We start from the raw sequence: 21,278 nt of genomic DNA on the forward strand, positions 1-21,278 counted from the left end.
TGTCCACTAAACTTACAGCAGTCTAGAGATACTGACGCCTACATCTCCAAACTGTTCCAAATTCCTTTCAAAATTCAGTTCCAAAGGCTTAAGAGACATGGTTACGATTAGAGACAGTAACAGCTCTATCTCTGGTACAAATTTACTGTGTTAAACTTATTGTATGTAATAAAAACCTGAGCAAAATGACTGGGAAGTGGAAGGATTTACTGTGGCTCCGCTTAGCCCTCCCTGATGGGAAGAACATGGCCGAGCACAGCTCCTGTCTCATGGGAGGAGGCAGCAGCGGGGAACTGCAGGGTCCCGTCTCTCTTTCATTTCATCTAGCCCTGTACCTCCAAAAGCTACAGCAGACTGCACCCACATTTCAGGAGCTTTCTGTCTGCTCAATCCTCCTGCAACCTCTTCACACAGACTTGCAAGTGTGCTTTCCTAATCCCCGGGGCACTTCTCAGTTGAATCAGTTGACAATTCAGGTTAACAAAATAACTACTTCCATAGATTTATAAGTAATCAAGGCTAGTATGAGGAAGATGAACTACAGAAAACTTAGCATGTCAAACAGAAGAGCCTCACACTCCTAGGCTTAAATTCAGCTACAGTCATCTCACTGATGCAACAGAACTGCAGAGAGGGGATCTGACAAGTGCAGGCTGCGGCGCCACACTATCATTACGTTTCTGGCCTTAGCGGGCCTCAAGAACACACATGGTCCTGTATGTATGAGGCAGCCCATAAAACGAGGTTTATAATCTCACATACTTATCCTTTTCTTTTCCACCACCAAATATGGGATGAAGCAAAACTCCCCCAGTTTTCAGTTCATACGCCACTATTTTATCTAGCTCCTAAAAAAAGACACAAAAGCAAGAGTCAGGGAAAACTTCTTCATACAACAATCTTTAGTACTAGGCCACAAATTCTCTTTCCTGGAATCAGATGTAAATGTGAGATAGGCAAACGCTATCTGGAGAACAGCTCGGGCTTTTACAAACAGACCAAGCTACACAGATGAGTGAATGCTAAGATTCAAAAACCTCCCTGTATTTTGTGACTTCAGAGCTTGCCAGCAGCTCAGAAACTTTTCCTTACAGCTCTTCTCAGCCTCTCTGATTTGTTCTATAAATTGATTTATTCCTTCTCAGTATTTTGCATCTGAGGACTAACGCAACCAACAGGAAATTAATTGAATGATATTAATAACATCAACTTAAAATGACCCTGTTCATCTCTAACATATAATACTTATTAAAGTTAACAGAAAAAAAGGAAGAAAGAAAAGCTGAAAAAGACATCATAACTATACTGAACACTCTGAAGTTTAAATAATATTAGACAGCAGAGAAAAGTGGCAGGCAGCACCATGAGATGTTAAAAGCTAACTGGATCCTGACAATACAGCTGATTAGCCACACACTTTACTAACTAATTTAACCTCTATGTACCTTAGTTTCCTTACATGGAAAGTGGGGTAGTAAGAGAATTAAAACAGTCAATACTTCTTTAATCACAGTATTATTATATTACACTCTGTAAGTGGTTATTCCCTTCTGAAATGAAGACTAATGCTAAGTGTATGAACCCTCTAGCAAATTTTTGGAGAGAGAGCTAATTTAATAATGAGATTAAGGTGGGAATTTTTCTACCTAAAAACAATGAATTTAAGGATCTAATACAATCCAATAATAGCATTAAAGTATCTATGTGCATGGTGAGAAATAGATAAACAAAATACTGCTTTTATTCTTTGCCTTCATCTTTAAATAGAAGGAAAATATGACAGAGGACATACGGTAGGAATAGAAGACTACCTGACATAAGTAGCTACTGTGTGCAAAACACCATTCACACTGCAGGAGCAACGCGCCACTCTCCCCGGTGGAGCACACACTATCACTACACCATCCTTCCCCACGGAAGACTTGGAAACAAAAGTAGGAAGCTCAGTTATAATCTTTTTTTTCAGTGATGTAATTTTCATTTTATTTGAAAAGAGTTAGCTATTTTTCAAATGATATTTTAAAAGTGCATTACAATAAGTAACACAGAGGACAAGGGGGCTAGAAGATGGCTCAGTGGGCAGAAGAGTTTGCCAAAAGCCCGAGCTCCTGAGCTTGACGTAAGGAACTCAGTGTAAGGAACTCAGAGGGGCAACTCCGGGAAATTGTCTTCTGAGCACACACGCACCCTAGCATGTGCACTGCCCCAACCCAACAAACAAAGTAAAAATGGAATAAAAGACAGAAGACATGGAAATCAAAAACATTACCATATATGACTGACTTACAAGTGGGAAACAAATCTCTTTCGTTTACCTCTTTAATCCAATGGTGGTACTCATTGACTCCGAATGTTTTTTTCATCCACAGTCCATAAATATAGCCTGAAATTCCCTTCAGCACCCATTCATCAGACCTAAGGAAAGTCAAAACTTTTAATCATGAAAGCCTGGCCAAGCAGAGTCAAAGAGACTAACAGCCACAGTGTGATATAGACCACTGCTGTTTTTAGGCAACTGCAGATTATTAACAAATTATCAAGTTCCTCACATCTTCTAGGCTGAGCTGCCTGCCCATCTAGCCTTCGTCACATCTGGGTGAATCTTTAATATTAAGACTGTCAAAAATAAAATGCATATGGCAAGGCCTGACACACAGTAAGTAGTCAGTTGTCTTCCTCTGAAATGAAGCACTAAGTATATGAATCCCCTAACAGGAACTGTTTGGCTGGGAGAGTGTAGCTCAGTGAGAGCGATTTCCCACCGTGCTTGCAGCCCTGGGTTTGATCATTAGTATAAAAGCAAAGCAAAGCTCACAGTGCTTTAGAATTCAGCAGTGCAGTCGCTCTGACTGTGGCGCCTCTCTTCACACCACTGCTTGGACTGTCTGCCACTAAAGAAGTACTTGCCCACAGTCAGGGCTGCTTAGCTCAAAAGTTCACATCTGCTAGGTATTCAGGCACATTCTCCGCACTTGGAGGCAGAGGCAGACTAGTCAAGAATTCAAGGTTACACTCTGGAAGTCAGTCAGGAGGTTCCTCAGAAAATTGGACATAGTACTACCGGAAGATCCAGCAATACCTCTCCTGGGCATATACCCAGAAGAAATTCCAACTGGTAATAAGAACACATGCTCCACTATGTTCATAGCAGCCTTGTTTATAATAGCCAGAAGCTGGAAAGAACCCAAATGCCTCTCAACAGAGGAATGGATACAGAAAATGTGGTACATTTACACAATGGAGTACTACTCAGCTATTAAAAACAATGGATTTATGAAATTCTTGGACAAATGGATGTATCTGGAGGATATCATCCTTAGTGAGGTAACCCAATCACAAAAGAAGTCATTAGATATGCACTCAATGATAAGTGGATATTAGCCTAGAAACATAGAACACCCAAGATACAATTTGCAAAACACAAGAAAATCAAGAAGATGGAAGACCAATGGGTAGATATTTCATTCCTCCTTAGAATAGGGAACAAAATACCCATGAAAGGAGTTACAGAGACAAAGTTTGGAGCTAAGACGAAAGGATGGACTATCCAGAGACTACCCGGGGATCCATCCCATAATCAGCCACCAAACCCAGACACTATTGCATATGTCAGAAAGATTTTGCTGAAGGGACCCTGTTATAGCTGTCTCGTATGAGGCTATGCCAGTGCCTGGCAAAAACAGAAGTGGATGCTCACAGTCATCTATAGGATAAAACACAGAGCCCCCAATGGAGAAGCTAGAGAAAGCACCCAAGGAGCTGAAGGGGTCTGCAACCCTATAGTGGAACAACAATATGAACTAACCAGTACCCCCAGAGCTCGTGTCTCTAGCTGCATATGTAGCAGAGGATGACCTAGTCGGCCATCACTGGGAAGAGAGGCCCCAGTACAGGGGAATGCCAGGGCCAAGAAGCGGAAGTGGGTGGGTAGGGGAGCAGGGAGGAGGGAGGAGGGAGGGTATAGGGAACTTTCAGAATAGCATTTGAAATGTATATAAAGAAAATATCTAATAAAAAATAAATAAAATAAGGGAAAAAAAGAATTCAAGGTTACCCTCGTTGTCATAGGTGAGGTCAAGATCATCTTAGGCCAGGTAAGATGTTACCTCCACGTTCATGGACTGGGAGTGTTTACCAGTGACAGAGTGCTTGGCTAGCATGTACAAGGCTCGGAGTTACTGGCAACTCCAACCCCATGTTCTTTATTGTGAGCCATAGGCAGAACTTTCATACCCTGGGTTTTATGGTATCCTGTACTGTTTGATGGTTGTACTTTCTCTAGGGAAAAGGCAATCGGCACCACCACTCATTTACTGACATACATCTCTCTCTCTCTCTCTCTCTCCCTCTCTCTCTCTCTCTCTCACACACACACACACACGCACGCACGCACGCACGCACGCACGCACGCACGCACACACACAAATAGGGTTACATTTGCAAAAAATAAGCAGAATCTTACATTATTAAATATAAAAGATAATACAATTTCAAGGAAGTTTTGTACAGAGCTTTAAATTAACCACAAGCTTGTGTGTGCCTTCCACTGCAATCCTAGCATGCAGTAGGCAAACAGGTAGATGTCTGTGAGGTTGACGCCAACCTAATAGTACACTGTAAGTCCAAAGCCAGGCAGAGTGACAGTGTACGACTCCTTCTCAAAACACGGACAAACAATAATACAAAGTCATCTCAAGTTAAAGGAAGGAAAGACCGTCACTTTGTTTTTAGTGTTGGGGCTCCGACTAAGGGCCTAGCACCTACAGGAGAGCATTGCACCTCTGACTGCATCCCAGCTCCAAACCTGCTTCCCTTTCTCTGCTTTCTAGAAAACTGGGAAAAATCTAAAGTAAAAGGCAAATTCCTCCACTACTAGCACTATTGTTGAAGATAATGATTCTGCTTTTAAAATCACCTCAAACGGTTTTCTATATTTGAACAGTGACATTGGAATTCTAATTAGTGTTCTGCACGTCCAAATCTGCATTCTATACTACTAAGACATTTTTCAGAATTCTTATTTTTATGATAAATAAATACGATAAATTTATTTTTAAATAAATTATTTTTACGATAAATAATATACGTAACTCTACTGTTCTGTTTTGTTTTGGTTTTGAAACAGGTGTCACCATGCTGTGGGGACGTCATCTCACCTAGCTACAGAGATCAGAATGGCCTTAAGCTCACCAACATCTACCGGCTGAGTCCTGAAGTTAAAGGCATGTGTCTCTGTGCCCTGCTAATTATACAAGAGGGGAGGGGAGGGGAGGGGAAGCCAGCTTCCCTGATCCTCTGGCTCAGTCTGTAGCTCTGAAGTTACTCACCAAGACATCCTGGATATGAAACATCCGAAGAACTGCTGTGCTAAAGCCTGTGCCAAGCACCGTCTGGTCAGCGGCGTCTCGTCTATAATCATGGCGCTGTGCAGAAGGTTTGTGCTGAAAGCCAAAGAAGCCACTTAGGACCAAGAGATGCACAGTCAGTCCAAATACAGGAACTGCACTCTAAAGCAATGCAACTTTAGGTTCACGTTCAATACGGAAGAAAAAAAGAATAGTCACCCCAAAAGTTTCCTAATCTTTTCAAAATCTATCTGAATTTTATACTGATTTTAACAAAAATATAAATCACTATTTTAAGGAGGAAGAAACTAGTGTTAATCAGAAATGGATCCTAATACAATAGGGTTATTACTTAATTTCACAACTCTTCTCCCAGGTTCGATGCAGAGGCACACTCCAGGAAACCAGCATTCAGTCTGGGGCACAGACAGCCTGAGGCACGTGTGCTAGGGAGACACAGTCTCCAGAAACCAGGAAACTGTAACAAAAATAAGCCCCTCTTCCTGGCATCTAGTACATCTTGGCACTCCGTTATTTACTTCTAAATACATTGCTCCATTCAAGTTTTCCAACTGTGTTCTGAAGAATGCCCTGGACTAGTGTCCCACATTACACACTAGAGCCTTCAGAGACAGGAAAAGGGCACGGCCCAGACATAGAAAACTTACAAATAGGGGTGGGGTAAAAAAAGAAAAAAAAAAAAAGAAAACTTACAAATAGGAACTTTTCCCAAAAAAATGTATAGAAAAGGAGGGCTAAAACAAAGGGAAAACGGTATTTTGATAACAAATTGGTGATACCAGTACAGTTTTGTAGTGCTACCAAGAAGGCACACCAATCACCTATACAATGCATAAGCCAAACATTAACAACTAAGCCAGAAATGTGAATGGTAATTGTGGAAGAAGGCACTATGACCCATTACTTGCTTATGTAAGAGGCTACACTGTAACATTTTTACAAACACCAGACTACCTATGAACTCAATCATACATGATGCTCAAAGCCAGTCTCACAACTGATGAGCCAAGAGCCTTTCCTTGTAGTACTCTAACTTGGGCATCCTCTACTTGAAGGGACACCAACCTGAAAATGCTCATAGAAGCGTAAGCGGCCACTTCAACATATGCCTCATCAATGAAGACCGTCTTAAAACAGGAGTACGGATAGCGACAAGTCAAAATTTCTTCATAAAATTCAAAAACTTCGTGAATGTATGACGTAGTATGTTTAAGTAACGGAAGAAGTTGAGGCAAACAAAAATGGGTAACCTGAAAAAAAAAGAACAGGCATGTTTAGTTTGCAATAAATTTCATAATGTTGAAAAATAGCTGTTGTAAAATTAGTAGGCTTTTCAGATCAGGTTTACAAAATGTTCATTGTAGTAAAAAATGAAATTTAAAATGGATTATGTTATAAGCTTACACACAATGAAAATAAAACTGTTCCAAATTAAATTTTCTCTCCTATGCATCAATGAGAATTAAATTTTAAGGCTTAGCATAATCTCTTATGTGTCTACACCTAGCTAACATTGAGCATCTTATAGTAATACTTTAGTAATTTGTGTGTGTGTGTGTACAATGTTGAAGATTAAACTCAATGGCTTTCACATGCCCAACGGTAAGGACCACTAAGCTGAATCTAGAAATTAACAGTTTATGTTGCCATGCAAATGATGGCTCAGAACAGTAATTCTAACCCTTGAGATGCTGAAGCCAGTCTGGGCTACACAGTGACCTCAGCATAAACTAGTTAATGCTGATCAGTACTATCAGCAGACAGGAACAATCACTCCAGTTATCCTCTGAAGCTTCAGCTACAGACCAAATACTGGTGTGCTGAATACAGGCGAGCCACAGTGGCAGTAAAGAGGTAGATTCACAATAAGTAACAGTCACAGTTTTCGTATTAAGCTAAATTCAAAACAAGTATCATAGACTATCTTATGAAACACTTCTATGCCAAATGAATGAAGAAGCCAGGGACAGTGGCCACATCTGTAATCCCAGTGCTTCATGTTCCAAGAATGGAGTCCTGTGAGGAGAATTCAGAGTGCTTGTGCAGAAACCAATACGAGAATCTTGTGACCTTGGTCAGCTTCTTCAAAAACATTGCAACTGTTTTTGGAATATGTTTTGCGATCCTCCCAGGTGTAGCACACAGAAGTTAAAATTAAGTTTACTTCAGATTATTCACTATAACTGCCTATTGCTGTTTATAGACCTCCATGGAAAAACTTGGTTTCTGCCACGTGGAGCCCCAGTGGTGGGCTTCCACATGTGGCTTGCCTCTGTAATTGCACATAGTTTACTCATGTGACTCTAACCCTCAGAGTATAACTGTCCGATGCTCTGAATAAAGTTCCCCTTCAGCAGCTCCATTCTCCCAGTCCCCACTGCCTCTAGGACATCGAGCAGAGGGTCACCAGTTCAAACCCAGACAGAGCTCCATAGTGAGACTGCCTTAAGACAAACAATAATGCAGTTACGTGTCATCCAGAAGATGACATTGTGAGCAATCACTTCATGTTAGACAAAAGTTTAAATAAAAGCCAGATACAGTAGTGCATGCCTCAGGGGCCAGGAAGCTGAGGCAGGACGCTTTACATGAGTTTGAGGAAAGCCTGGGCCACACAGCAAGCCTGCTGAAGAAAAACAAAAACAAGACGAAGGAAAATAAACCTAAAACAGTTTAAAAGGTCAGGATTAAAAAAAGTGGACACCACACATGGGGTCAAGGCTAAAAGGATATATGTTATGATTAGAGAAATGTATATAAGTAAACTATTTTAAAACTTTGTGATTTTTTTTCTAATACATGCTTAGCATTAAGAAAGGACGCCTTGGCTAGAGTGTAAGTTGGTTTCTAAAACCAACCGTTACTACTAGTTTGGGAAACTACAAGTTGGAATCAAAGCACAAGCGCATGGGACACCATGGGACACCTGACTTCAAGGGCTGACAGAGAGACCGCAGTTTTAAAGGAAAAGTAAATAACAAGATGTGCTCTCGCTTCAGCTACCGAGGGACTGATGAAGAACCCTGGCAACAAACTCATCAAAGTGATTCTCATTCCAAATAAATGTGATGGGAAATGTTTTCTTTTTAGTGATTGTGTTCAAGTGTTTAAAGCAGTTAAACACTGAAAAATCTTGTTTATTCACTTGTGCCTTTCTTTCCTAAGGAGTAAAAGTACAGAGAAGAGAAAGACGCGTGAAGTGCGCACACACGTACCTCATGCATGTATGGATCCACGAGTATTTCAAATGGTCCAATGGCCAAGGAGATATTGGATGCTGCAGTAGGAATAGTAAGCATATAATGGAAGGTCTTCTTCCTCATGTCATGGGTATACACGGTCTCCACCAAATCTCCATTGGACACGGCTACCATTGCAGCATCTACTGTAAATTCTAACTTCCAGGTACACAGCTCAGAGTATGAATCGACACACGGGAACCAAAATCTACAAGCAGATTCACAGTACAAAGTATGCTTCAGACTTCAAATCTCAGGTCAAGTCTCCCTGTATAACAGAATCAGTACATAGCACCAACATATCAACAACCCTAAAGCGCAGCCTTAGGAGGATTAATAATGTGAGGGAACACTCGCATTAGGAACAACTTCAGGAACACGTAGTGAACTACCGAGCGTGAGAATAAAGAGGTGGGCCCTTACATAAACCCACTGATGTCAAGCAGCAGCAAAAAGCTGGCTAGAAAGAGCACAAGCGTGAATGAGCCCATTTACCTGAAGTCCAGAACCAAGCCCAGTCAATGGTGTTTCAGGAGCAGAGCAGACAGAAGGCCAGGCCACAATGCTGACTGGAAGCAGAGGAGACTCTGCCCAGTGATGGTGCTAACTGTGCTGGTCTGACTGGGAGCGCCACAGGTTGTTCACCTGTGAACCGTTACTATCTCTTTACATTTAAATGCTGCAGTTTTCTGCATGCGTGCTAAAGCTCACTATAAAGTTAAAGACTGGAGCTGATAGGTCATTTCCAAACACTTCCCTGTGAGAAGGAACACTCAACAGACACGACTCAGAAGCAGCTTAGGGTTGGAGGGACCAAGCTTACACTGGCCATTCCAGAAAATACACTGCACAGTCAATACTTAAAAATGCAACTAGAGAAATTACATTAATTGAAAGATATGAATTTATAATCTACCTTGTAGAATTTTGATACCCGCAAGAGAAGACATGAGCACCTCTCTCTGCCATACTCCCCTCTACACTGGGTACCACAAAATGAAGACCTCCTTTTGGTTGATCCAAAGAAAAATTAATATGTATCTTCAGGACCTTCAACTCTGTAATAAATAAATATATACATTCACTGACACGTAAATAAGCAACAGTAACCTATATAATGAATATAGCACATGAGACCCACAGCCGGAGCATCATATATATTGAGAAACCCCAGAGCTGCCTGGGATGGAGTTCTAGATGCTAGAGGCCTGGAATCTAAGGCAGTTCATAAAACAAAGCCACCACACGCTCACTTGCCACCGCACAGGCACTTACAGTGCTCACCTACTCTAGTTGATAGCTTTCCCCAGTCTCTCTAGCTGCTGCTTGTAATCTCTCACAAAACACACCACTAACCAGAGCATATTCTCAACATTTCTGACAACATGCAATGTTTTCAGAAAAATTTCAAACCCCCTAATACGGATGCTTTAAGGTCTGTCAAATCCAATTGCAATTCTACATTTTGAGTTCTTTCTCCTTTTGCATTTTCTCCCAACTGTCAGTTCTACTTGACTTTGGCAAGTAAAAGAAGGGAAGTAGAGTGGGGAGGGTTATTAAAAAAACTGCACCGTCTATTATGTTCTTCAATTATATTCTAGGTCTGTATATAAAACCCACCTTGTGTTATGAAAGGAGCTATTTTCATTTCCCCCAGATATTGCAAGTGCATGCCCCACGATAAGCTTCTACCTGTGCCCTACACTGCGTAACACCACCATTTCTCATCTGCTCCCAAACACACTGAAAACAGCTTTCTCTCTTCTTTGACTTTTATAAGACTAAATAAAGGCAGAAAGAAGTTTTCAAACAATAACTGTACTGGTTAAATCTTTAAAGAACGGATCATGAAGATTTAGAAAGGATAAAGTGGCATAAGCCCATGTTCTAGCATCACCCTGACCACAAGGCAGCTCAGTGAGCTTATGGTGCAACTTGAGAAGCTATTCTGGAAAAACAGGACTGTTAATGTGGCGATATTGCTACTATACCAAATGGATCTAGTCACCTGAAAAGTACCTTTCATTAAAAAGGCAAAACAAGCCGGGCGTGGTGGCGCACGCCTTTAATCCCAGCACTCGGGAGGCAGAGGCAGGCGGATTTCTGAGTTCAAGGCCAGCCTGGTCTACAAAGTGAGTTCCAGGACAGTCAGGGCTATACAGAGAAACCCTGTCTGGGGGGGGGGGGAGGGGGAAGCAAAACAGCTGGGTGTGGTAGCACAGGCCAAGGACATAGGAGACTGAGGCAGATGGGTCTCTCAGTTCGAGGCCAGCCTGGTCCACAGAGAGTGGTCTAGGACAGCCAGAAAAAAAAGCAAAAAAATAAAAATAAAAAAAAAGGGGGGGGGAGCTGGTGGCATAGCTCCTTTGATAGAGAACATTCCTTACAAAGTGGTTTTCTTGCACTGAAACCAGGCAATTTGTAACAGCCCATGGCTAACATATTCATATTAATCCAGGACCCATTTAGCAAGGCTTATTTCACGGTAGTAATACATTCCTGGTGCTTTACCATCGACATGTTTCCAGAGCTCTGAGGGAACCTTAATGCAGAGTTCTCCATTCCCCGCATCAGGGTCCACAGCACTGACTGCAGCTGCATACGCATTGGAAAAATAATTGAGGTTTCTCCTGGGGAGATAAAAGCCAACTTGTAATAACAGCAAGCCACACATTTTACCAGATCTCCCTAAATATCAACGGCATCAATTATTTCTAAGTATTATGTCTTCTTACACAATTCATAAGAATACTTTTTTAGCCAAGTTATCCAATCCTGATACTATTCACCATGTTAAGAAGTATTATGTGACGGACATGGTGGTGCATGCCTTTAATCCCAGTACTCTAGAGGCAGAAGCAGGAGGATCTCTCTGAGTTCAAGGACAGCCTGGGCTCAAAACAGGAAGGGAGGGAAGGGAGGAAGGGAGGGAGCGAGGGAGGGAGGGAGGGAGCCAATAGCTCAAAAGAACTGTTAAACTGATAATTAAGTTCACGTCCTTCATTAGCTCTGAAATGCCAAGATCACTACTTGTCTAGTATCAGTGTAAATTAGCTTCAGGCCCTATGAGAATCCTCTAGAAGGCTTGCTATCCTGTAGACCCTATCCTGTCTGATTTAGTACATTTGGGCTAATACTTGAGATGTGCAGAACTAAATAGTTCCTAGGTAATACTGATATTGCTTGACTGGGATAACTCTTTAAAGCAATGATACGTCCTAGGCTAGTGAAATACTATCCTCATTGAAGAGTTTATATCTGCACCTGGCATCCCACTACAAAACACTGAGAATCTCAGAAACAATATGATCTAGAGCTATCAAGGCTTTTAAAAAATGCCCTCCAATATAGTTGACAGTGGATATTGTATTTCATAAGATACCTTAAAATAGTGAAACCATTTAGTAGAGTATTTTACAGTGTCCCTGTTCTGAAGATGATGGTGACCATCCAACTCACTGAAATAATTTCTTGGTATTTATCAAGTAAACATGGATAAGATTAAAACAGAAACATGATTAAGATAATTTAACAAAAATAAGTGTACTGAAAATCCCCAGATAATACTTCTTTAAAGCTGTAAGAAGGGAAATTTAGTAACTTACTATGTAGGACAAAGGTGAGGAAACCCTTGAGCGAAATTTGCAGGGCAGTAAAAGCAACAGAAATTATACAACACATAGCTTTATTACAATAAGAATGGGAAAGTTTGTTGAAAAACAATCTCTGAAAACAGTGACAGGATGACGTACAAACAGCAGCTTCTTAACGTGCCCAACTTACTGTTTCGATTCACTGTGACAAACTTCTAAGGTTGGATCATTATAAATAAAAGCGGCCTCCAAGTCATTGATCCGGACTCGGTATATTCTACACTGTTTACTGTTCAACTTAATTCTATTCAAGTTGGCAACTGTGGGAAATATAGTCAGCTCCACAAATCCCTGTAAAAACCAAGAACAACATTGCAAATGCCAGAATGTTATTGAGCATGTTTCCTTAATTACTACTTATATATGCTACCTCTGAAAGGAAAGTCCCAATGTACACGTGAGTGTTCCCCGAGAATCTTAATTCTAAACGTTAACTGTACCAGTGACTGGCTGAGTACATTTATCTAGTCTTTACGAGCCTTCCTTTATCTGTGCAATTTGTGGTAAGTAAGCCACTGTTGACTGGAAAAGTGAAAACATTTACTAGTCTCAAAGACAAGAATTTCTAGGTAGACTGCAACCTAACTAGGCTACAGGACCAGAAAGTGGTAGAGAAGAAAGTCACGATCAGGAGGTTGAAGTCCAAGAATCTGATGGTACGAAGAACTTGGGCTTTAAAAACTACAATACTGAAGCTAACAAGTATGATCTTCTCACAGGAGTTAAATGAGGGAACAGAGCAGCAAGTGCTGCCGAGAGAACAAAGCAGGTGGGAGCAGCAGCACTTGCAAGTACTGAGTGACTGCCTACCAGGCAGTCCCATGTCATACACACTCTCCCATGTTACCTGAGGGCTGTGCCATCCGTCCATTGAAAGAAACTATCCACTACAACTGACGCTAAATACTCTTACCACCACCCTGCTGCGTTAACTCGAATGGGAAAGACAGGTGAACTATGGGACGTAGGCCCAGTGATTTACATAAGCTTGACTGAAAACTAGTACACTGACACCTGAACCCTGGGAAGGCATCAAATGCTGCAGATGCTATGTGGTGAGTATGAGGGTCTCAGAGCCCCACAGGAGGCACGCAGTCAGCAGAGAGGGCTAGACAGAGATGCTCCTGTCACTTGTCAGGTACCATTCTACCTTCTTAGGCACTCTCTAATCCCGATACCAAATCTGAGGAGAAGAGTGCTACTTGAAACATTTTACCCAAATGCCCTAGAAGATATAAGTACTGTTGAAAAGTATTTCAAGATTAGCTTTTATACATAAATTAATAAAGTTAACAAAATGCTAGTTAGATAGCCCTATCTGTTTCTACTAGCTTATAATCCTCTGGGCATAAGGGCTTTATATAAAGTTCATGAATATTTTCTGTATAATCTTTATACCAACCCATCAAAACACATGCAATTCTACAGCCACTATGCTCCCAGTTCTAAAATAAGAGACACAGAGTCTTAAATCAAACTGTTAGCATGGATCAACAGCTTATTACATCAGAAAGAGCGAAGGCCAGAAAAGCTTTGTATTTAGAAATTGTGCAAATTAAACTGGTGGTGACACATGCTTGTACCACTAGGACTTCAGAAGTGAAGGCAGGAGATGGCCACAAATTTGAAGCTAGCCTTGCCTACACAGCAAAATCCTCTGCTGGACAGAGAAAAGTTGCAAACTGCAAACCAGTGTAGCAGAAAGTCCATACATAGATCCCTCCCTCCCTCTAGAGTCTTAGCTAGGCTAGAAGTCTCCATGGAGATCCAGTTGGCCTCGAACTCAAAGGTCTGCCTCTGTCTCTGAGCTGGGATTAAAGGTGAGTGACACCATGCCAAGCCCCAACTTGTCTCAAAGACTACTCTGTCAATCACCCAATGACCACCCTACAGAAAGAGCTCAGAGTAAGTAGAAAAGCAGCAAATAAAACCAAATGAACTTGGTGCTGGGTGTGAGTTCAAGGCCAGCCTGATCTACATAGTAAGTTCTGAGACAGCAAGAGCTGCACAGTGAAGATGTCTGGGGGCGAGAAGAGGGGGGCTGTGGAAGGAGAAGAAAAACGGAATTCTGATATATTTATAACTTCAACACTTAGAAGGCTAAGGCAAAAGGATAGCCAGTTTGATGTCAGCATGAATTATATAGTGAGCTCCTGTATCAAGAATCTAAAAAGAAGGGCTGGAGAGATGGCTCAGCGGTTAAGAGCACCGACTGCTCTTCCGGAGGTCCTGAGTTCAAGTTCCAGCAACCACATGATGGCTCATAACAATCTGTAATGAGATCTGATGCCCCCTTCTGATGTGTCTGAAGATAGCTACAGTGTACTTACATATTATAAGTAAATAAATCTTTAAAAAAAAGAATTTAAAAAGAAAAGTGAATTAGAAAGTTATGGAAAAGCGAGGCATGGTGGTGCACGCCTTTAATCCCAGCACTTGGGAGGCAGAGGCAGGTGGATTTCTGAGTTCCGAGGCCAACCTGGTCTACACAGTGAGTTTCAGGACAGCCAGGGCCACACAGAGAAACCCTGTCTCAAAAAACAAACAAACAAACAAACAAAAAGTTATGGAAAGCTATTAAACCATAGTTACCTGTTAAGAATATAAGAACAGCATTTGGTTTTCTAAACTAACACTGATAATACAAAGTGAAGGGAATATATGTCAAGAAAACAGTTCCCTGATGTCACAGGGCCCTAACCTACATGCCACAATCAGATCTATTAATTGTCACAAGCTTCCGCTCAAGCATTCTTCCCCACTGACGTAATTCAAATCCTCAAACTATCAAACACCTCAGCATTATCCTTCCGTTCTAGGACTTTCTCCACCATGTCACAGCTAGCTGTCCCATGTGTTCTAATCTTTTTGAAAACTATTAACTACACTTAGATGAAACAGCTCCTCAGTGTCTGAGGGAGGCTACCTACTCTCTTATTTATGATAACTTAAAGGGAACTAGGCAGTCTCGCTGCTATTTCTTGGCCATTTAGCATATTGAATGCAGTAAACACTACAAAAGCCAGGCCAGCAGTCATTTGTAATTAAATGTGTATCTCCTGATAATATGGAAAAGGACCCTTGTAAATACCTGAATCCCGGATTCATCACTTAGAAACTATACGATCCTGGTGGGCATGGAACGCATGCATGCCTATAATCCCTGCAGTCAGGCAGCAGAGGCCAGAGACCCTTCTGATAACAATGACTTCAACTTCCTTTACCCCCCAAGTCACTAGAGTTCCTCCATTCCAGCATGGCGATCAAAGTCACCATCTGAGACACCGCCACACTGCTGACACCGCTGAGTCTGAATGTCCAGTGCTTCTCCTTTCATGGCCCTTTCCTTCAATCAGAAACTGGGCTCTTCCTTTGCTCCTGCAATTTCTGGGACTCTCTTCTCTGCTCATCCCAAAACCTGACCCTAACTCACTCTCTTAACAGCCACCAAACTCTCTTGTCTCACAGCTACATTTCCGTCTTTCTCTCCCTCCTATAAATGATCCTTCAGAGGATCCTCTGCAGGGCAGAGCTACACCAGCTAAGAAATCCTCCTCTGCCCATTACCCTCTTCTCTGATTATAACATTCCGCTCTGCGCCCAGAAGGATGTTCAAAATTTACTTAAAAATATGTTTAAAATTTACTCATGAATGGGCATAGTCATCAAAATAAGCCACAGAGGGAGACTGCATGATTGTTTTTGAAACAGATCACCCTATGCAGTCCAGGATCATATCAAACCTCCAATCTTCCTGCCTCAACCTCCAGAATGGGGGTTACAGGTGTGTACCACCATGTTCAGTTGGTTTATAAAGAGGTGATTTCTCCTCTTTGCCCAGGCTGGTCTACATTTCCTAGGCTCAATTAATCTTCCCACCTCAACCTCCTAACTGGGATTGTACCACTGTACCATCTTAAACATAGTATTCTGACCCACAGAACTAACTTCATAGTTCACTCATTATCAGGTGCTGAAGAAAGATATAAACAGATAGTTTTTGATGGGGTTGCCCAGTAAACAGAAAAAATTCTAGGTCTTCTGGGGGGGGAAAAATGCCTCACAGTGCTACAGCAGTAGAGATGATTTATAATTTCTAGTCCTAAGCCAGTTCACAGCCCTAGAATAGAGGCTTCTGTGTTAAGTGGAAAACCACTCTCTACCACACGGCCTCCTGAATCTATTTTCTCAGAATAGCCAGAAGGATCTGCAACAGTATGCCAGGACACTATCTGTTCTGAGAACAAAAACAAAACAAAAAGCCTCACCAAACCTTGCTGATATTATCAAATCTTGGTTCTTCTGAATTGAACATCTGAACTCTCAAACATCCCTACAGTCCAGTAGTCAAGCAGGAAGTATTTAGAGGTCACGTAACTAAATGATATTATAGATCAAGTCTATTAGAATAGGACTAATGCTTACTTGTTTAGCCCTATAAGTTATAATAATGGGTCCCTACCCAGTGAAGTAAGGGCTATTATGGTGGAAAAGGTGGACTGTTCATTTCTCTATTCCAGGATACTAAATGCAAGCAAGCATATTCTCTTGTGGATTACAGAAAGTAACAGCACAAACATGTGAACAATGTCCACCAGAGGCTCTTTTGCTGGGCTACATGTAGGCAGTAGCTTTGTTCTTCTACCAATACGTTATTTACCCATTTTCCCTTTACCTGTATACACTCAGCTCCCTCATTCATAAAATTTGGACTGAGGGGGCTGGAGAGATGGCTCAACAGTTAAGAGCACCCACTGCTCTTCCAGAGGTCCAGAGTTCAATTCACATGGTAGCTCACAACCATCTGCAATGGGCATCCGATGCTGTCTTCTGCTGTGTCTGAAGACAGTGACAGTGTACCCACATATATGAAATAAATATGGCCAGAGCAAGCAGGATGGGGGGGGGGGAAGAGCTGGGACTTAAATCTTATCTGTGTCAAGAGATTACAGTGAAGAATCAATGGGTTAATATACATATCCCTTAAGGAATGTCTTATAGCCGGGCAGTGGTAGTGCATGCTTTAATCCCAGCACTTGGGAGGCAGAGACAGGCGGATTTCTGAGTTCAAGGCCAGCCTGGTCTACAGAGTGAGTTCTAGGACAGCCAGGGCTATACAGAGAAACCCTGTCTTGAAAAACAAAAAACAAAACAACAACAACAACAAAAAAGGAATGTCTTATAGACAAGAGCAATTCAACTAACACAGTATAATTCTATCAATCACGTTGACTCTAATAATGCTAAGCTTCACTGAGAGGTATCATGAGTTTCCTATACTGCTGAAGTAAAAACTTAAATTACAAATACTCCCTAATGTTTTCACGTTCTATCCCCAAATAGCAATGTGTGACAAATATTCCAAATGACACTCCATAAATGAACAGCTGAATCTAAGACTGCTATGACTACAGGCTGTCCTGTCTAATGCACAATGTGAAGGTGTTTGACTATAAAGACTTCCTATTGCACAATATACTTAGCATATTTGAACATTTTAATCAGGAAATGGGAAAAGGTGGGGAGAACAGAGAACAGCATGTATAGCAAACTAGACTTGAATTCTTATGTCTTATTCTGGGGCACCATATAATCTGGAAGACTATAGAATCCCCCCCAAGAACTGTGAAAGGCTGACTTATGATGACCGGGAGTGATCTTACCACAACTGATTTTCGCTGGAAGTTTATGTTGTTGATACAGACGACCTGATGGGTTGTATATATAAAAAAAAAGAAAGAAACGACTATTATTATATGAAAGCATAAATCTAAGTACGAATAGGGACTATATACTGAGCCGCTCAAAAACCACACAGTAGTTTGTCTTCGAATTCTACAAAATGAGTAACCTGCTTATTTTAAATCGAGCAACAGCCATGAAAAGGTTTGTCTTGACAAAAAAATATAGCGGTACTTTAAGAAAGGTTTATGAGCCCGTGGGCGGGGAAGGAGTATGCTGAACAATTATTCAAAACCGTTTCACCCTACAAACATCATGTCCCCTGGAGTGGGCTCTAATTTCCCACTAGTTTCCCGGACTCATCAAGTCACTCACAGAATCAATGAAAACAAAATCAGAGCAGGGCGAGAAACGGAGTAGGGGAAAGGTACTTATAATTTGTACGGCCGTGGGCTTTCGAAGCCCTTGTCTCCTTTCTTCCTGTTCATCCTGGAGGACTCTAAGCCGGTGGGCGGCATGAAGAGCTCCTGCGGGGCTCGCCTTTCAGGCTGCACGGGGCGCTGCAGCGCATTCCCGGTAGCGGCCCGTGCACCCGGAGCGCCTAGCCACCCGTCCTCCGCCTCCTGTCCCCTCCCCGACCACTCTCAGCCGCCTCCGCCCGGCCCCTGTCACACAGATGAGCCGCGCTACAGGAGCTCTAAGCGGCCGCCGCCGCCTGCGGACATCTTGCCGGTCACCTCTGACCGGTGACGTCAGAGGAAGTGGCGCGGCCGCGGAGGCAGAACCCGGAAGTCTTGTCCGGGCGTGAGTGGGCGGGGTTTGCACGATAAGTTTGGGATTTCTCGTCTGGCTTTTCTCCTTTGTCTCAAAACTATTTCTAAAATTAAGAGAGCAGAGGGAAGATTTACTGGGTGAGAAAAGGAAGATGGGGAAGGAAGGAAGGGACGTTAAGTGTTAGGCGAATCGTGCTTGTGGAAGACAAGAAGGGATGGAAGGGGCGAGGGACTAGGACCTAGTAATGGTCCCGAAACCATTGCTGTCAAGAACAAACTCACCCATTTGGACCTTGTGGTTTAAACTCCAAATGTGTAATCAGACCGCAGGGAACTCTCAAGCCAGAAGTCCCATGGCCTCCGTATTTGTCTTATGAATTAACAGATTTTCTTTTTGACATTTTTGAAGCTGTGGATTTTCTATTCTTGAGGGTTAAAGATGCAAACCAATGTCCGTTAATTCCGTTAGAGTATTGTCCATTAACATTTTCCCACCTGCACAGATTTCACTCCACCTATCTTTTTTACTCCTGACAAGGTCGTTAGCTGACTTTAAATTAATTTGAACTTTTCGTCTAAACAAAACCAATTAGGAAAATAAAGCCATAACTTTATTAAACCTTCCAAAACTAGACTTCGTTTTTCCCAATGAACATTTATTTATTAAACCCACACAAAGTAAAGGCAGAGCTCATAAATGGCTTACACAATCTTTATGCAGGACCACTTCCTCAAGCGTTCTCATTTGCTGGGACCATCGTCAGACTTATAATTTTTTACAATTCCCTCAAGGTAGCAGTAGGCTTGTTCCAAGTTGCAATCTTCTCAGAAATGCAGGTGAATGAAGTGCAGTGATAATCATACCCAGTGGAAACTGTTGTTTTAAAGATAGACTGGGGGGGCTGGTGAGATACCTCAGTGGTTAAGAGCACCGACAGCTCTTCCAAAGGTCCTGAGTTCAAACCCCAGCAACCACATGGTGGCTCACAACCATCCATAACAAAATCTGATGCTCTCTTCTGGAGTGTCTGAAGACAGCTACAGTGTACTTACATATAATAAATAAATAAATAGATAGATAAATAAATAAATATTTAAAAAAAAAAAAAAGAGGGCTGGAGAGATGGCTCAGCGGTTAAGAGCACTGACTGCTCTTCCGAAGGTCCTGAGTTCAAATCCCAGCAACCACATGGTGGCTCACAACCATCTGTAATGAGATCTGATGCCCTCTTCTAGGGTGTCTGAAGACAGCTACAGTGTACTTACATATAATAATAAATAAATCTTTAAGCAGGAGTGAGCAGGGCCAAGCTGAAGTGAGAGAGGTCAACCAGAGCGAACAGAGGTCCTAAATTCAAATTCCCAGCAACCACATGACAGCTCACAACCATCAATACAGCTACAGTGTATTCATATACATAAAAAATAAATAATAAATAAACTTTAAAAAAAAAGATAGACTGGGGAAAACTTGCTTTTTTTTTTTCCACGGAGGTGCCAATCTGCTAAAAATCTTTGCTCAGGAAGCTGGAAAGTAACATAACCATCTGTGGTCTCACTGGCTTCTTCTAGAAAGGTGGATGCGACTGTCTCAACATCACTACAGGACACAAAAGTCCATATAAATATAGATACACACACGTATGGTTGACAGGCCTGTGGTCTGGTTGAATCGCTGTTGGGGTCAATCCTTAGGCCAGTGGCTCTCAATTTGTGCATCATGACCTTTTGAGGGGTCAAAAGACTCTTTTGACAGGGTCCCGTAGTAAAATGTACAGATGTGCACATCAGATAGTTAGGTTCCAATTCATAACAGCAAAGGTACAGTTATGAAGTCGCACTGAAAATAATTTTATGGTTGAGGTCAACACACGAACAGTATTAACGGGTTGTAACATTAAGAAAGTGGAGAACTGGCAGGGCGTGGTGGTGCACACCTTTAATCCCAGCACTTGGGAGGCAGAGGCAGGCAGATTACTGAGTTCAAGGCCAGCCTAGTCTACAGAGTGAGTTCCAGGACAGCCAGGGCTACAGAGAGAAAAGAAAAAAGAAAGTTGAGAACCACTACTTTAAGCCAACTGTTAACATGACCTCAATTGATTCCCACTGGCCTCTGTTTGAGTTTAGTAGGTCAATAGTTGGATCTAGTAGGTCTTCACTGGTTGGGTCTGTGAGTCATCATTGATTTCATCTATGTATGGACTGGGGGAAGCCATAGCTGGGGCACACAAGACAGAGTGCCAGGACTTTGCAGAGCATAGCTCCTCGTTGAGAGTGGGAGCAACCAGTGAACAGGAAGACGGAATTGCCAAAACTAGAAACGATTTATAGTTAGCTAGTGAGTTTTACCCACACAGGGGAGTACTGCTCCTCCAGTATTCTTCACATAGAATGCAGGATTAAGCCCACTTTATCAGTAGTGCATAGTCAAGTAAGCAGAGGCCAGTGGTAAGCCCATTTCAGCAATGTAAACAACTGATACACTGTTGGTTATTCTTGGTTGTCCCTTTGATTACATCTGGAATTAGCAAGAATCTAAGCAGCTCAGTACACCTATGAGAGATT

The 21,278-nt window shown here is 42.0% G+C and overlaps 1 protein-coding gene across 5 annotated transcripts in view; it reads right to left on the minus strand.

Annotated features, from left to right (window-relative positions):
* The window catches only part of Taf2 (TATA-box binding protein associated factor 2), a 57,059-nt gene extending 38,343 nt beyond the window's left edge, over positions 1-18,716 (minus strand). For 2 of the 5 annotated variants that reach the window (XR_001781544.2, XR_001781543.2), the window contains exons 1-10: positions 18,376-18,716; positions 17,922-17,976; positions 12,389-12,549; positions 11,105-11,235; positions 9,522-9,663; positions 8,582-8,813; positions 6,432-6,616; positions 5,328-5,441; positions 2,316-2,415; positions 763-848 (exon numbers count right to left, since the gene is read on the minus strand). Coding sequence is in view for 3 of the 5 variants with exons in the window: in XM_011245657.3 (XP_011243959.1) it covers positions 763-848; positions 2,316-2,415; positions 5,328-5,441; positions 6,432-6,616; positions 8,582-8,813; positions 9,522-9,663; positions 11,105-11,235; positions 12,389-12,549; positions 17,922-17,976; positions 18,376-18,458 (1,289 nt within the window). In the remaining 2 variants the exon portion in view is untranslated. The remainder of the gene's footprint in view (positions 1-762; positions 849-2,315; positions 2,416-5,327; positions 5,442-6,431; positions 6,617-8,581; positions 8,814-9,521; positions 9,664-11,104; positions 11,236-12,388; positions 12,550-17,921; positions 17,977-18,375) is intronic. The other 3 variants (XM_011245657.3, NM_001081288.1, XM_006521076.4) reach the window with 3 other exon arrangements.
* Positions 18,717-21,278: the final 2,562 nt, after the last annotated feature.

Source organism: Mus musculus, chromosome 15 (genome assembly GCF_000001635.26).
Source record: "Mus musculus strain C57BL/6J chromosome 15, GRCm38.p6 C57BL/6J".
Lineage (NCBI taxonomy): Eukaryota > Metazoa > Chordata > Mammalia > Rodentia > Muridae > Mus > Mus musculus.